Source organism: Balaenoptera borealis (genome assembly GCF_965194805.1).
Source record: "Balaenoptera borealis genome assembly, chromosome: 9".
NCBI lineage: Eukaryota > Metazoa > Chordata > Mammalia > Artiodactyla > Balaenopteridae > Balaenoptera > Balaenoptera borealis.
The window spans coordinates 69,684,646-69,700,397 of record NC_138873.1 but is presented as its reverse complement, the minus strand read 5'-3'; the positions used below and the strand labels follow the sequence as shown (position 1 = coordinate 69,700,397).

Genomic DNA, 15,752 nt, shown 5'->3' with positions numbered 1-15,752 from the left:
TCTCACATTTACTTTTGTCATTTATGTCCAGAACGGATATTATAAGAAAGAACTTTGGGAAACTGTCACACATACTGTAAGGATGTTGTAGAGGACATTGTTCATTATATAGTATCTTCTCACAGCTTTCACTCATGAAACATATTCAGCCAACTAACTGACAGTCTTATATTCTCATTGGAGTTCTTACTCTCAGAGCTAGAGGGACGGTTAATAGAGTGTAGAAGTGATAAGTGTGGGTCCTGCAGCCAGACTGCATGGATTCTAATCCCGACTTTGCCACTTACGAAATCTGTGTCCTTGACGAAGTTGCTTGACTTCTCTGTGCCTTAGTTCCCACATTTGTAAAAAGGGGTTATTGATAGTCTCCACTAGGTAAATAAGGTAGAACAGTGCTTGCAGACAGTGAGAGCTCAGTAAACGGATGATGATGAAGATGATGATGATGATGATGATGATGATGATGATGATGATGGCAGTGTTTATTACCATCACCATCGTTGGGGCATTAGCAGAACAGCTCTAATTTCATCTCAGTAGGGGCACAAGCTGAAGACCTCTTACTTTTCTAGACAATATCTCATTTCCAAGCCCTCTGTTGCTCGTGTTATTAGAAAGTTCACGTTCTGATCTTAACACTCTTTATGACTGTCTCATACTCCTTTCAGTCAGGGTCAGGATGAGTTTTCTTAGCCTTCTGACTTTTTTGCTACTTAATCAGTGTTTCTTTTTGTTGTTGTTGTTTTTATTTTTATTGAGATATACTTGATTTACAATGTTGTATTTCAGGTGTATGACGTAGTCATTCAAATTTTTATAGATTATACTTCATTTATAGTTATTATAGAATATTGTCTATGTTCCCTGTGCTGTACAATATATCCTTGTAGTTTATTTATTTTATACATAGTAGTTTGTACCTCTTAATCCCCTACCCCTATCATGCCCTTCCCCCCTCCCTTCTTTCCAATGGTAACCACTAGTTTGTTCTCTATATCTGTGAGTCTGCTTCTTTTTTTAATATTCACTAATTTGTTTTATTTTATAGATTCCACATATAAGTGGTAACATACAGTATTTGTCTTTCTCTGACTTATTTCACTAAGCATGATACCTTCTAAGTCCATCCATGCTGTTGCAGATGGCAAAATTTCATTCTTTTTTATGGCTGACATGGATATGATAGTTTTTAGCTATCCAACCTCCCCCATCAATCTACCTTAGTTACAGTTAAGGTTAATTGTTACAGAATGGATTCAGTTTAATCAGTATTATCACTAGGTTATAAAATACGTCAGTTTATGTTTAGCTGAAACCTTTTCCTGGGTATGAAATCTATGAATACTCTTTTTTAAAGTCACATTATTTGAACAGATATTAATATGCTTTTTTGAAGTATTGATTTTGATGCAAAATTTTTCTTTTGCCAGTGCTACATTCAGTTTACGTAGACATTTGAAAATTCCAATTATAGCTTGGGTAAGATAGTGAGGTATTGTTTTTTGATCAGGACTTTATCTGCTGCAGTGAACAAATCAAATACTCTGGAAGAGCAAAGGAAGGAGTGATTGCAGTCTTGTTGACTGTCTTAGCTGAGAGAACAGAATTCCATCCTCTGTGGGCTTTTGAAGAGCAAGGCAGTCACCATAGAGAGAAAGCCACTTATTGTTATCGTGCAAGTAAATGTTGCATGACACACAATATTTCTTAAAATATGTAAGTCAAGACTTTTGTACACTTCCTCCCCCCAGGCTATGTCTGCAGGGCCCATTCGTAGCATAGATTATACAGGACTTCTTGATTTTTCTGATAATGCAAGTAAGATATCAGTTAGGTGGAACTTATGCTTGTTTTAGACTTGTTGAAAAATGTCCATGGAAGAAAGTATGAAAAACTTATAAATTAAAAAGTGGGGGAGAGGAAGAAGAATGCTAGGTTCACATGCTTTCTCCAAGCATTTTTTGGACTACATTATGATAAGAAAGTTGAAACGACTTTATTCTTATTTTTTTCCTCCAACAATCTCATTAGAAATATCTTTGTGTTAGGATGCTGTCAAGTTCGTGGTGGCAGATACAGGTTTTCCAAAATGTGAATTTTATCACTGGTAACAAAAACTATCGTTTTCTTGAAGTGACAGACCATTTCATTCACTCTCAAGAAAATATCTTCCGACAGCTAAGGCTCAGAAACCATAGTTTGTCTGCCAGTTGTTCTTTCAAGTAAAAATGCTGTTCTACTGGAGGGGAAAAAAGGCTAGTTCAGCTTGCAATCCAGTCATGTAAGAGAACTATGTGTTTTAATATGCAATAGAAGTGTTTTATATATACTTTCTGTTTGATCACACTGATTATTAAAAAGCTGTGCACTTGGGCTTCCCTGGGGGCGCAGTGGTTAAGAATCCGCCTGCCAATGCAGGGGACACGGGTTCAAGCTCTGGTCCGGGAAGATCCCACATGCTGCAGAGCAACTAAGCCCGTGCGCCACAACTACTGAGCCTGCACTCTAGAGCCCGAGAGCCACAACTACTGAGCCTGTGTGCCACAACTACTGAAGCTCATGTGCCTAGAGCCCGTGCTCCGCAACAAGAGAAGCCACCACAATGGGAAGCCCGCACACCACAATGAAGAGTAGCCCCCGCTTGCTGCAACTAGAGGAAGCCCACGCAAAGCAACGAAGACCCAACACAGCCAAAAATAAATAAAATAAAATAAATTAAAAAAAAAAAAAAAGAAAAAAGCTGTGCACTTAAACGTCAAAATTCAATCAAATTAATACATTTTACTGCATCATTAAGGATAGTGCTAAGTGAAACTAGCTTTTTTATTGAGATACAATTGACATGTAAGATTATATTAGTTTCAGATGTATAACATAATGATTCCATATATGTATATATTACAAAATGATGACCACAATAAATCTAGTTAAATTCTTCACCACATATCATTACATTTTTTTCCCTTGTGATGAGAACTGTTAAGATCTACTCTCTTACCAACTTTCAATTGTACAATACAGTATTGTTAACTAGTGATAGTCACCATGCTGTACATTACATCCCCACGACTTATGTATCTTATAAGTGGAAGTTTGTACCTTTTGACCCCCTTCACCCATTTTGCCCACTCCCCTCCCCCTCCCCTACCTATGGCAACTACCAATCTGTCCTCTGTATCTATGAGCTCAGTTTTTTGTTTTTTGTTTTTAAAGTTTCCACATATAGCAGTGAGGTCCTATTGTATATAGCACAGGGAATTGTATTCAATACTTTGTAATAACCTATAATGGAAAAGAACCTGAAAAACTTTTATATGTATGACTGAATCACTTTGCTATACATCAGAAACTAACACAAGATTGTAAATCAACTGTACTTCAATTTAAAAAAAAGATTCCAGGGACTTCCCTGGTGGTCCAGTGGTAAAGAATCCGCCTTGCAATGCAGGGGACACAGGTTCGATCCCTGGTCAGGGAACTAAGATCCCACATGCCGTGGAGCAACTGAAAACCCCGTGCCACAACTGCTGAGCCTGCACGCCTCGACTAGAGAGCCCACGTGCCACAAACAACAGAGCCCACGCGCCTTGGAGCCCACACACCACAACTACAGAGCCCACCCGCCCAGCCTGCGTGCCACAACTAGAGAAGAGAAAACCCGCATGCCACAATTAGAAGAGAGAAGCCTGCACGCCACAACAAAAGATCCTGTGTGCCTCAGCGAAGACCCCACATGCCGCAACTAAGACCTGATGCAGCCAAAAATAAATAAATAAATCTTTGAAAAAAGAATAAATAAAAATTAAAAAAAGATTCCACATATAAGTGAGATCATATGATATTTGTCTTTGTCTGACTTACTTCACTTAGTAAAATTCCCTCAAATTTCATTTTTGTTGCTGCAAACGGCAGAACTCCTTGTAAATAATGCTGCAATGAACATGGGGGCACATATATCTTCTTGAGTTAGTGTTTTTGTTTCCTTCAGACAAATTCCCAGAAATGGAATTGTTGGGTGATGTGGTGGTTCTATTTTTAATTTTTTGAGGAACCTCCCTACTTTTTCCATAGTGGCTGCACCAGGTTACATTCCCACCAACAGTGCACGTGTGTTCCCTTTTTATCCCCACATCTTTGCCAATGCCTGTTATTTCTTGTCATTTTGATAGTAGCCATTCTATCAGATGCGAAGTGATATCTCATTGTGGTTTTGATTTTCATTTTCCTGATGATTAGAGATGTTGAGCAATTTTTTATGTACCTGTTGGCCTTCTGTATGTCTTCTTTGGAAAAATGTCCATTCAGATCGTGTGCCTGTTTTTATTTTTATTTTTATATTTTTATTTTTATTTTTTTAAAATTTATTAATTTATTTATTTTTGGCTGTGTTGGGTCTTCGTTTCTGTGCGAGGACTTTCTCTAGTTGTGGCAAGCGGGGGCCACTCTTCATCGCGGTGCGCAGGCCTTTCACTATCGCGGCCTCTCTTGTTGCGGAGCACAGGCTCCAGATACGCAGGCTCAGTAATTGTGGCTCACGGGCCCAGTTGCTCCGTGGCATGTGGGATCTTCCCAGACCGGGGCTCGAACCCGTGTCCCCTGCATTGGCAGGCAGATTCTCAACCGCTGCGCCACCAGGGAAGCCCCCGTCTGCCTGCTTTTAAATTGTATTGTTTTTTTTGTTTGTTTTTGCTATTGAGTTGTGTTCTTTATATATTTTGGATGTTAATTCCTTATCAGATACATGATTTGTGAATATTTTCTCCCACTCCATTGGTTGCCTTTTCATTTTGTTGATGGTTTCCTTTGCTGTGCAGAAGCTTTCTAGTTTGATATAGTTCTATTTGTTGATTTTTGCTTTTGTAGCCTTTGTTTCTGGTGTCAAGTAAAAAAAAAAAAAACTGTCACCAAGACTGAGGGCAAGACCTTACTGTCTATGCTTTCTTCTAGGAGTTTTATGGTTTCAGGTCTTACGTTCAAGTCCTTAATCCACTTTGAATTGATTTTTGTGTGTGGCATAAAATAGTGGTGCAGTGTCATTCTTTGCATGTGGCTGTCCAGTTTTTCCAACACCATTTATTGAAGAGACTATCCTTTCCCCATTGTGTATTCTTGGCTCCTTTGTGGTAAATTAATTGACTATATATGTATGGGTTTATTTCTGGGCTCTGTGTTCTGTTTCATGGATCTATGTGTCTATTTTGATGCCACTACCGTATTGTTTCGATTACTGTGATTTTGTAGTATAATTTGAAATTAGTAAGCATGATGCCTTCAGCTTTGTTCTTCTTTCTCAAGACGCTTTGGCTATTCGAGGTCTTTTGTGGTTTTGTACAAATTTTAGGATTGTTTGTTATATTTCTTTGAAAAATGCCACTGGAATTTTGATACGGGTTGCATTGAATCTGTAGATTGCTTTGGGTAGTATGGTCATATTAACAATATTAATTTTTCTGATCCCTGAGCAGGGAATATCTTTCCCTTTATTTATGAGGACTCACTTTGCAACTAAAAATTCTACATGGTTGTGAACAAGTTCTTTTTGGTAAAATGTAAACAGAGTGTTTGTTCTAGGACACTATCAGGAAAAATCAAGAAGTTCTGTGTGCCTAATCTGTGAATGGAGCCTGCAAGCATAGCTTGGGGGAGTAGGTCTGGAGTATCTTTACTTATAGTTTTTAAAGAAGTGTTATGTATTGAATGTAACTTTTACTTTGGAGAACATACGTGAATTATTTCTGTTTCTTGTTGTTTGTGTACAAATCTAAAGACTTTAAGGACTGCATTTTCCTATTTGATTCCTAAAAGAAAACTAGCAATCAAGGGGAAAAAACTCTGAGGGTTAGAGAAGCGACTTATTAGATAGGATAAACAATATGTAAATTATTATTATAAATTTTATTGTAAATAAATAATGGGAGAATGAGGCAAGAGGAGGGGAGATGCTTAAAGAGTAGTATGGGTAAAATTGAAACAGGATGCACATTACATTGTGAATAAAAAAATTCATTAGTTGAAATACAGGGATGATATTTGATATGTCTTATGAAGTAATAATTTTTTGTCATTTAAAAATAGTCCAGTAAAACATATAGTTAGGCTACAGATATCTGAGAATTCAAATGCAGTTTTTTTTCTCTTCACGTAATTGTTACTCTTTAACACTGTGCTAATAACCCCATACCACTGCCGTTTCTGGTCACATCTTAGGATAAGAGCCCTGGGCTCAGACGATCTGGTGTAGAACCATGATTCTACCCCTCATTAGCTGTGTATCCTTGGGCAATTTACTTACCTTTCTGTACCTTGGTTTTCTTATTTGTACTTACCTCTTTTTTTACTTATAAGTATTTAATATGGTGCTTAGCACATAATAAGAATAAATGTTAGTAATTATTTCAGAGTCAGCATTTAGCACCTTATTTTCAGATTGCTATGGTTGTATGAGAAATATATTGTTTTTCTTTCAATGCTGTGATTTTTAACATTTTCTGCATTCTTGAATGCAATTTTTAAAAATCTGGGTATCAAAGTAGTTTTCAAAGGAATACCTCATTAATTTTACCTTTGAGGAATGGGAAAAGAACAGTTCTAGAAAACTATGTCAGAGAATCCACTGCTCGGGAATGCAATTATACTGAATATCAAAGAATACCTGTATACATTTGAGAAAAATTATAGCCATTGTATTTCAAAAGATTCATCCATTCAACAAATGTTCCTGGAGCACCATCCACATGCCAGTTCTGTTCTTGGTGTTGGGAATACCATGGAGAGCAGAATCCTTGCTCTCACTGAGCTTACTGTCAGGAGATGTGGGGAGCAGGTGGGGCTTAAGACATACATAATGTTTGCAGTAAAATTATAAAAATATGAATGCCAATTATGTTGTCTTCACAGTCGGATATAATTACTTGTGCTCAAGAAGTGGAAATGATGATAAAGCAGTTAGGAGCCCAACTGGAACAATTAAAATTTACTGTAAAATCAAAGACGGCTGTCCCAACATCACAAGTCTTTGTAAGCATTTGTCATCCACTTTGACCTTGTTTAAAGGTGAATGTACTCTTAAGTCCTATAAAGTTGGATCAGAAGTAATTTCAATTTTATTTAATTACTAAAAATAATAATATTAGCTTTATATGAGGTGATCCTGTTGTGTTTGGTTATTTTGTAGTAATAATCATATAACCAGGATGTTACAAGTTGGATGAGAGGATTCCCTTGGTAGGCCATTGCTACTCAACAAAGTGCAGATATATATTATAATAACCATAATATCAGTATTGTCTGTGGCAGCAAAAATAATCCATAGTGCAGTGTTGAAAACGTTTTTACAGTAGCTGGTTAAGAAATTGCCTTCAGCACAGAGGTGATGTAACTTGTGACCTTTCTGAAAAGACGGATAAAATCACTTTGTTTACCAGGCCTGCACTTATTCTGACTTTCTGATTATCTATACCACCCTATGGGCAAATCTGGGAGCCCCAAAGAAGTACAAGATGTACATGCAGTATTTTATAGAGCATTTTGAGTCTCTGATCATTTTCTGTAGTCATTCCCAACATTTGACTTTAAAAACCTGGAAACAAAAGGCTAAGTTGTTTCACTTATAAGTAGGGCCTGATTAATTTTTTATTTGTTGTATAAGTCAGTGACCTTTAATAGGAATAAAAAATACTTTATGTCACTGACACAAAATCTTTAACTCATAAGCTCACAAGAAATGGCCCAAGATGTATCCCTAGACTTTCCAAGTTCTTTTGAATTGTAATTGAGCCAGATAAATCTAATTATAATGAGTCATATTTAGCTTTTTTTAAAAAAAGAAGCTATTTTCCCCTAGACCTTTTGAGGTGAAGCGTCCAAGAATGTTTCTTAGGTGATCATGTGTATTTGGCTCTTTTGAGTAAACTAACTTACTGGCAATCATACCAAAATAAAATGCTTTGATATACAAGTTTATTTTCTCATAATTTATGAGTCCAATTTCTACTGAGATTCTATTGTCTAATTTCATGAGACTTTTACTTGTCTTACGGGAGAATTAATCTCTTTACAAACAAAAATTTGTACTTATTTTTAAGAGTAGAGTGATTTGTAATTTTATTAAACAGTGACATTTTGAACATTTTTGTCTCTTCCTCAGCCCACCTTCATTGCCCTTTCCAATCTGTGGACTAGCTTTCAGGATGAAACTGTTCTGATTAGCATCCTCAGTAATTTAACTACTCATCTTGAGCCATTTCTGGGGACTCATGAACTGTTCTTTCCTGAGAAAGTGACGCAAGCTCTTCTTGATGGAGTGACTGTGAAAACTGATGTGTGTAGAATGAAAGAGCACATTGGTAACAGAAATCATCCATTATTTCCTCTTCCTCCTAAAATTACCTCTAGAATAAAGTCACTCTTTTGTTTTAAAATTTTCAGGCGTATCTTTCTGATAAAGTTTTGAATATCTTTCTTGATTGTAAGACTGCTAATGTTCATTATAGAAAATATGGAAAACAAAATATATAAACTGAAGAGTTTGCTATCCAGCAATAACCATTCCTAGTGTTATTGTTAGTGTTTTGGTTAACAGTGATTTCCTGTGCTTATAGGTTTCTATTGTAATCTTAGTGATTTTATTATCGGTTTGTAGTAGAAAAGGGTATTAATCCTTGCTATATTTGTTGCAAATAAAGCTCCATTTCTTTGGAATGCGATTTGCCATATATCTACCCAGATTCAGGTTGAAATTTATAAATCAATAAATGTTATCCCTATAAAATTGAGCTTATTTGAGGCCCTTTAAGAGATGCATTGATTCTTATAGAAAGGCTGTCTTTATCAATAAACTTCCTTTTACTTGTTTAGTCCCTGCTGTCTTCTTAAAGACAACTCAAAATTCATGAGAAATGTCAAAATAGAGTCTGGGATTTGAATTGTTGCCTAAAAAGAAAGTTTTTCCAGAAAGTGAAATTAGATCATGGACTCTCCAAATTTCCTTTTCACATTCTGTTTTTGTAAAAGCAAAAAATAAAAACCTAGTGGCAGGGCAGGAATAAAGACGCAGACGTAGAGAACGGACTTGAGGACATGGGGGCGGGGGGGAGGGGGAAGCTGGGATGAAGTGAGAGAGTAGCACTGACATATATACGCTACCAAGTATAAAATAGATAGCTAGTGGGAAGCAGCTGCATAGCACAGGGAGATCAGCTCCGTGCTTTGTGACCACCTAGAGGGGTGGGATAGGGAGGGTGGGAGGGAGAAGCAAGAGGGAGGGGATATGGGGATATATGTATACATATAGCTGATTCAATTTGTTATACAGCAGAAACAAACACAACATAGTAAAGCAATTATACTCCAATAAAGATGTGAAAAAAAAAAGTAGCGGTAATTTGCATTCTTAAATTATTAGAATACATAAAATCTGAAAATGAAATCAGAGAGACTCAAAAACATCCTTCCAGTTAGTTTTTCCTACTCTTTTCATTTTGTTAAAACAGCATATCTGTGCAAATGCTAAATGAAACTGAAAAATTAAAGTCACTTCAGCAGTAGATATTAAACTCAACTATATTGGCAAGACGTGCCATTTCCTACTATAAGTCAAACGTTTTTATTCACTAGAACACAGTTTATCAAGTTACTGCTCCAGGGAATTGGGAGACCCAGTGTTCTTTTGAAAGAATTTAATTTACACTCACCACATCTCATCACCGTTTGAGGCTTTCAGGCATATCAGGAAAAAAGAGTGAAGAAGGTCTGTTTCCTCCAAAGTATGCATTTACTTTCAGCTGTAGCCACGGGGTCACTAGTAGTGTCTGCTGTTTGGATACAGAGCCAGAAACAGGAGTGTAGGTAGCACTGCAAAAGTAAGAACCTCGGGGATCAGTGTTTTATAAATTCGCGTTTTTATTTGCTTAAAAAAAATTGGCAAAACTAGGAAGACTTTTTAGAAGTGTGAATAACAGAAAAATATATCCTCTGTTACCAAAATCACTAAGTTGCTAAGAGATGTTTCCTTGCCTCTTTCTGCTCAGAACATTCTCAGTTGTTTAAAGAACTGACAGTCCTAGTATATGAGCATCATATTCAAAGTATTTTGCCACCTCGCATATTATTAAGAGCTACACTGTCTTGAACGAAGTTAATTTATCTCTGTTTTAGTCAGATAGCAGCCAAGTGCCTTCTGCTCATTTCCTGGGTGGTTTACTCTTCCCACTGAATACCGTTTTTCTTGTGCTCCTCTTTCATTTTAGAAGAGAGAGTAAATCTGGCGGATTTCAGAAAACTAGAATGGCTTTTCCCAGAAACAACAGCCAATTTTGACAAATTGTTGATTCAGTATCGGGGATTTTGTGCTTACACATTTGCTACAACAGATGGTCTTCTTCTTCCAGGTACGTCATTGGAAATAATACTGTTCTCCCTTCTCCAATTTTTTCCTTAAATGATGTGCCCTCATTGTCACTCACTCACTCACTTTGTAAAATTTTATGGACTCTAATGGTGAACTAGGAAAGGAGCTACAAAGATGACCTAAATGCAGTATTTATCTTTGAAGTGCTCGCAGCATAACCTGATAGACTGACATAAACAAGAAATTATAATACAAGCGATACGTGATGGAATGTGTATATAATGAAATATGGATGCTACACTATCATAAAAGGGGGATGACTCTTATGTCAATGAAGGATTTCAGAAGTGTCATGTGGCATTCCTAAAATAGATCATCTTCCAAAGTGATTACTTGAAAGCGCAACACTAGTTTGACTGATATGTTTATTAAACAATATTCTTTGTCACTTTATGGTTATATCCCATTAACATAGATCAGGATTTCTGTATAAGGACGTGGCCAATATTTTATCAAGTAAAATTTCTCTATGATGTATATATTACTAGAACTTCTCTAAAGAATAAATCAGAAATTGAGATGAAATAAATTATTATCCAGAAAGTGCCATGTGAATTGGCAATAGAATTATTACAAAGAATTATTGGGATTGTGTGTATACAGGCTAGAGAACATACACATTGACTCATTTTTTTTTATGGTAAATATTTTTTCATTATGGGAGTAATAAAAGGTTTACCTTCAGAGAACTGAGAGAATAGTATTCTGAGGTCCTGTGAGGATCACTGACACTGAGGAGAAGTCAATCAAGAGCCATGAAGAAGTAAAAAGCAATAGACTGGAGATGATTTCTCTCTCCCTTTGTCTTTTTTTTCCTTCCCTTCGCTGCCCCCCCCCCAAATCTCTCTCTCTCTCTCTCTCTCTCTCTCTCTCTCTCCCTCCCTCCACAAATAAGAAGGGAAGGGAGTCATGAGAGACACAAACACAGAAACATGGATGTGGGGTGACACAGAGGTAGCATGATGTGGTTGGAAAAGCTATGGGCCAAGATTGGGAGAGCCTGGTTTCTTTTTCTTTTTTAATATTTATTTATTGTTTATTTTTGGCTGTGCAGTGTCTTAGTTGCGGCATGCGGGATCTTCTTCGCGGCATGCGGAATCTTTTTTTTTTTTTTTAGTTGTGGCATGTGGGCTTCTTAGTTGCGCGGGCGAACTCTTAGTTGCAGCACACATGCAGGATCTAGTTCCCTGGCCAGGGATGAACCCAGGCGCCCTGCATTGGGAGCGCAGAGTCTGAACTGCTGGACCACCAGGGAAGTCCCGGGAGAGCCTGGGTCTAGTCCGCGTTGTCCCATTAGTAAACAGAGTAACTTTCAGCAAATCTCTTGTCTTTTGTGGACCTCAGCTTCCACGTCAGGAAAAGGAGAAGGACCAACTAGGAGGTGTGTTTGGTTCCTTCCAGCTCCTACCAACTATGATTCTAAGAAAGGGGGAGAAAGAGAAAAAAAGTAGAAGGGCTTGAGGGGCTTTGGGTTTAGAATCCTCTCAGAATCAGGTAGTCTGGAGATTTTATTTCTATGTGCTACAATATTTCCTGGGCACCAGCCGCCTGCATTGCCTCGGAGGAATCCCGTGGGAGTCCCTCCTTCCTCGGGACTGCAGACCACAGGGCTTGAGTCCCCGGGTAATGCTGGGACTTACCAGGCAGGGTCCTTTTCAGATGACATCACTGACTATACTGCCCACCTCTCGTTCCCTTGTGCACTGCTCTAGCCCCACTGGCCTTCTTGCTATTCTCGAACATTCCGAGCTCATTTTCACCTCGAATCTTTTGCACTTGCTATTCCCTCTACTTGGACAGCTCTATTCCCCCGCAGCTACATACCTTGCTCCCTCATCTTATTCAGCCTTCTCTGACCACCCAACTTAAAATATCAATCTCGCCCTTCTTCCTTTTACTATGTGTTTAACCTGCTTTGCTTACTTGTTTTCTGTAGCACTGATCACTCTCTGGGCTATGGTATATTGATTGATTTCTTTTCTCTGTATTCTCAGTGCCAAGAACAGGGTCAGTAAATATTTGTTGAATAAGTGAAAGAATAAATAAATAAGACAGTGTTATGTTTCCTATATAATTCCCACAAACTGTGGATACTTCTAACCCATATTTTATGTAGTATCTTTTCATAGTGGGAGATACTTTCTAACATGCAAATGTACATTTTGGAACAGATGTTTCATTTTTGTAGTTCTTACAGAATTATTTTAAAAACAGTGCTTCTAGTAGTTAGTTTAGTTTAAGGAGATTTGAAAAACCTAGATGATTAAGTGGCTTCTCATAAAAGATTTTTAAACAACTTATATCTGGATAGTGAAATATTTTTAGATAAAATCATAATTTAAAATTTAAAAATATGGGACTTCCTGGTGGTCCAGTGGTTAAGATTCCGTGCTTCCAATGCAGGGGGCACAGGTTTGCTCCCTGGTCGGGGAACTAACATCCTGCATGCTTCATGGTGTGGCCAAAAAATAAAATAAAATAAAATAAAAAATGTATAAAATAAATTTCATTTGAATTTTACATAAAATATAATTTAACGAAATGTATAACTTAAATTGCTAGTTGTAACATTTTAGCTAATAAAGACATAAGTGATATGTTAAAAATAGAGTATAGGGAATGGTTCTATGAATGTATTATAAACAAAGAATCAGTATTTCATATCTTTTTTAAAAAATATATTTATTTATTTATTTGGTTGCACCAGGTCTTAGTTGCGGCAGGCGGGCTCCTTAGTTGCGGCTCCAGGGCTCCTTAGTTGTGGCATGCAAACTCTTAGTTGTGGCATGCATGCGGGATCTAGTTCCCCAACCAGGGACCAAACCCAGGCCCCCTGCACTGGGAGTGCAGAGTCTTATCCACTGCGCCACCAGGGAAGTCTCAGTATTTCATATCGAATTCAATTCCTTTTCTTAATTTTCAGGAAATCCAGCAATTGGAATTTTGAAATATAAAGAAAAGTATTACACTTTCAATACCAGAGATGCTGCATATTCATTTGCAGAAAATCCTGAAAATTACCTTGATAAAATTAGAGAAAAAGCCAAAAAAAATGCAGAATTGATTCAGCTACTGGAACTTCATCAACAGTTTGAAACCCTTATTCCATATTCTCAGGTAAGCAGGGTTGGCGTTTTAAGAATTCATGACATTTAAAAGTGTAGTTAATAAAAAAAGTTACATTTTGTTGTAGAATGGTCCCCCAAGTCCCGGCAAGAGACAGGGTCAGAATGAGGGCCTTTACAGGTTATCTGAAAGGGGTTCACACCCGAAGATGGAAACTAAGGAAATCCACAAAGAATAAATGAAAACAGGGTAAGGAGTCAAATTGATGAATTAGACTGGAAAAATCTGAAAGAGCAAGACTACATTTAGATAAATAATTGGAACTACAGTATTTCCTTATCTGAAATGGAAGGAGCTTAGCACAGATAACATAGGTGGTAACTTAGGCTCAGAATTGTAAAATAATTTAACAGGTTTAAATTGCAGTAGTCTGAAAGGCCACAAAATGGATCTGAAGGTGTGTTTCTGTGTGTGTGTGTGCCGACTCCTTAATTCATTCAGCAGACACTTACTGAGCCGCTTGCTGTGCACCAGGCATGATTCTGGGCACAGTGAACAAAGCAGGTAGCAATCCCTGCCCGCACGGGGCTCACATTCTACCGCTGTGTGTCCTTGTTGTCTTCCTCTTTGTCTCGCATTTGTACTGTTCACATTTTAATTGCTCTTTCTGTCATCCTCTCTTGTTTAATTTACCTCTTTTAAACTCACTAAACTAAAACCCTGCAATACATGGTTTATGAATGGTTTGTGTTTGTTGTATTTATCAACATTTTGACAGTGAAGCAGGTGGGTGTGGCTACGACTGACCAGGTTGGCAGGGATCCCAGCAGTGACTGGTAAGAGGACGATGGGGCTGGTGACAGTGAGGAACAGAGGATGGTCTGAACACTTGGGCAGGAAGACTGACAACCAGCCAAGGACAACGTGGTCAGAAGGGGGCAGCTGTTGGCACTCTTGTTCTGACAACAGCTGCCAGTCTGTTGATGTGATGCTCCAGCTGCCCTTTTAAGAAAGCACAAAGACAGTGAAAGGCTAGAATCAGATCACCAGGAAGGTGTGCCGTACGTAGATACTTTTCTATTAAAGAACAGTTTTCCTCTACATATCTGGTCTTGTTCTTCCCTTTCTGTGTATTTAATCCTGTGTATTGAATCCTTCACTGACCTTTAATACCTATGGAAGTGAGTATTCTTTCTTCATATTTCAATGCTGTATTCATTATTTTTTCTTGCCATTTACTTGCATAATATTGTAAATTATCTTTTCAGCATATTTTTACCTACCTAAGTATATCATAAGATCATTTTGAAGGCAAAAATTATATCTTATGCTAAATGGTAGGCATTCAGTAATCATCTGTTTCTTGATTTGGGGAAAGAAGTTCATCTCTTCCCCCTCCTCTTTACTAGGACTTGAGTTTCTTAAACCTCTGCCACCCGCTCCAGCAGCTTCATTTCCAGCATAATCATAACTTGTTTAGCCTGGAATCACTGAATACTTAATATTTTAATAGTGAGCTTCTTGGTGCTTTGGCAGAAAGATGAATATATTCCACTAAAATAGATAATAATCTGCTATGTACGCAGAGCTTGAGTTTAAGATATATTCTAAAGATGTTCTGATACTTTAAACAAATGTGATGTATACCTAATATTTAGTAGCTATTCTAAACTTCTATCCATTTCCAATAAGGTATTCACTTATGGTCCCCACTGTGAAAATTGGAGAGGGACATTTGACTTGGGATGAGTGATGTTAGGTTTTCTCCTTACAAACTACACCGCCTACATTAAGTTCAAAAAATCAGGCACAAATCCATAATGCCTGGGAAAATAATTACATTTGGCTTGCTAATTATGAACTTTTTAAAATTTTGCTGGTATTTACAAGTATGTTTCATGTTCTTGTTTTCCTAATGTTTTGTCAGTTTTAGCTAAATATTTTAGTTATCTGTAAATAGTGTTTATTTTTTACAAATATTAATTACAAAACTCCACTTCTTTAGATGAAAGAGGTTGACAAACATATAAAACCAATTGCAAAGTGTGAAAGTAGCACACAGACGGATACACATTTATTGCCACCAACAATTGTGAGATCATATGAGTGGAATGAATGGGAATTAAGAAGAAAAGCTATAAAATTGGTTTGTAACAATATTTTCTAAAATTATTTATAGGTTGGGGAATTTTAATATGTTGTTACTCATAGAGTTGGTAAGCTAAATTATTTATATAAAATAGTGAGTTGTACACAGTTTTTTTTTGCTAAAATAAAA

The 15,752-nt window shown here is 37.2% G+C and overlaps 2 protein-coding genes across 6 annotated transcripts in view; both read left to right on the top strand.

The window, feature by feature from the left end:
- Positions 1-15,752, top strand: part of CFAP206 (cilia and flagella associated protein 206) — a 34,965-nt gene that overhangs the window by 15,332 nt on the left and 3,881 nt on the right. For all 5 annotated transcript variants that reach the window (XM_082405945.1, XM_082405947.1, XM_082405946.1 and 2 more), the window contains 5 exons: positions 6,898-7,017; positions 8,147-8,345; positions 10,248-10,388; positions 13,332-13,525; positions 15,480-15,620. In XM_082405945.1, the coding sequence (XP_082262071.1) occupies positions 6,898-7,017; positions 8,147-8,345; positions 10,248-10,388; positions 13,332-13,525; positions 15,480-15,620 (795 nt within the window). The remainder of the gene's footprint in view (positions 1-6,897; positions 7,018-8,146; positions 8,346-10,247; positions 10,389-13,331; positions 13,526-15,479; positions 15,621-15,752) is intronic.
- The window catches only part of SLC35A1 (solute carrier family 35 member A1), a 45,131-nt gene continuing 42,882 nt past the window's right edge, over positions 13,504-15,752 (top strand). The window contains exon 1 of the mRNA XM_082406011.1: positions 13,504-13,525. The gene's annotated coding sequence lies outside the window, so the exon portion shown is untranslated. The remainder of the gene's footprint in view (positions 13,526-15,752) is intronic.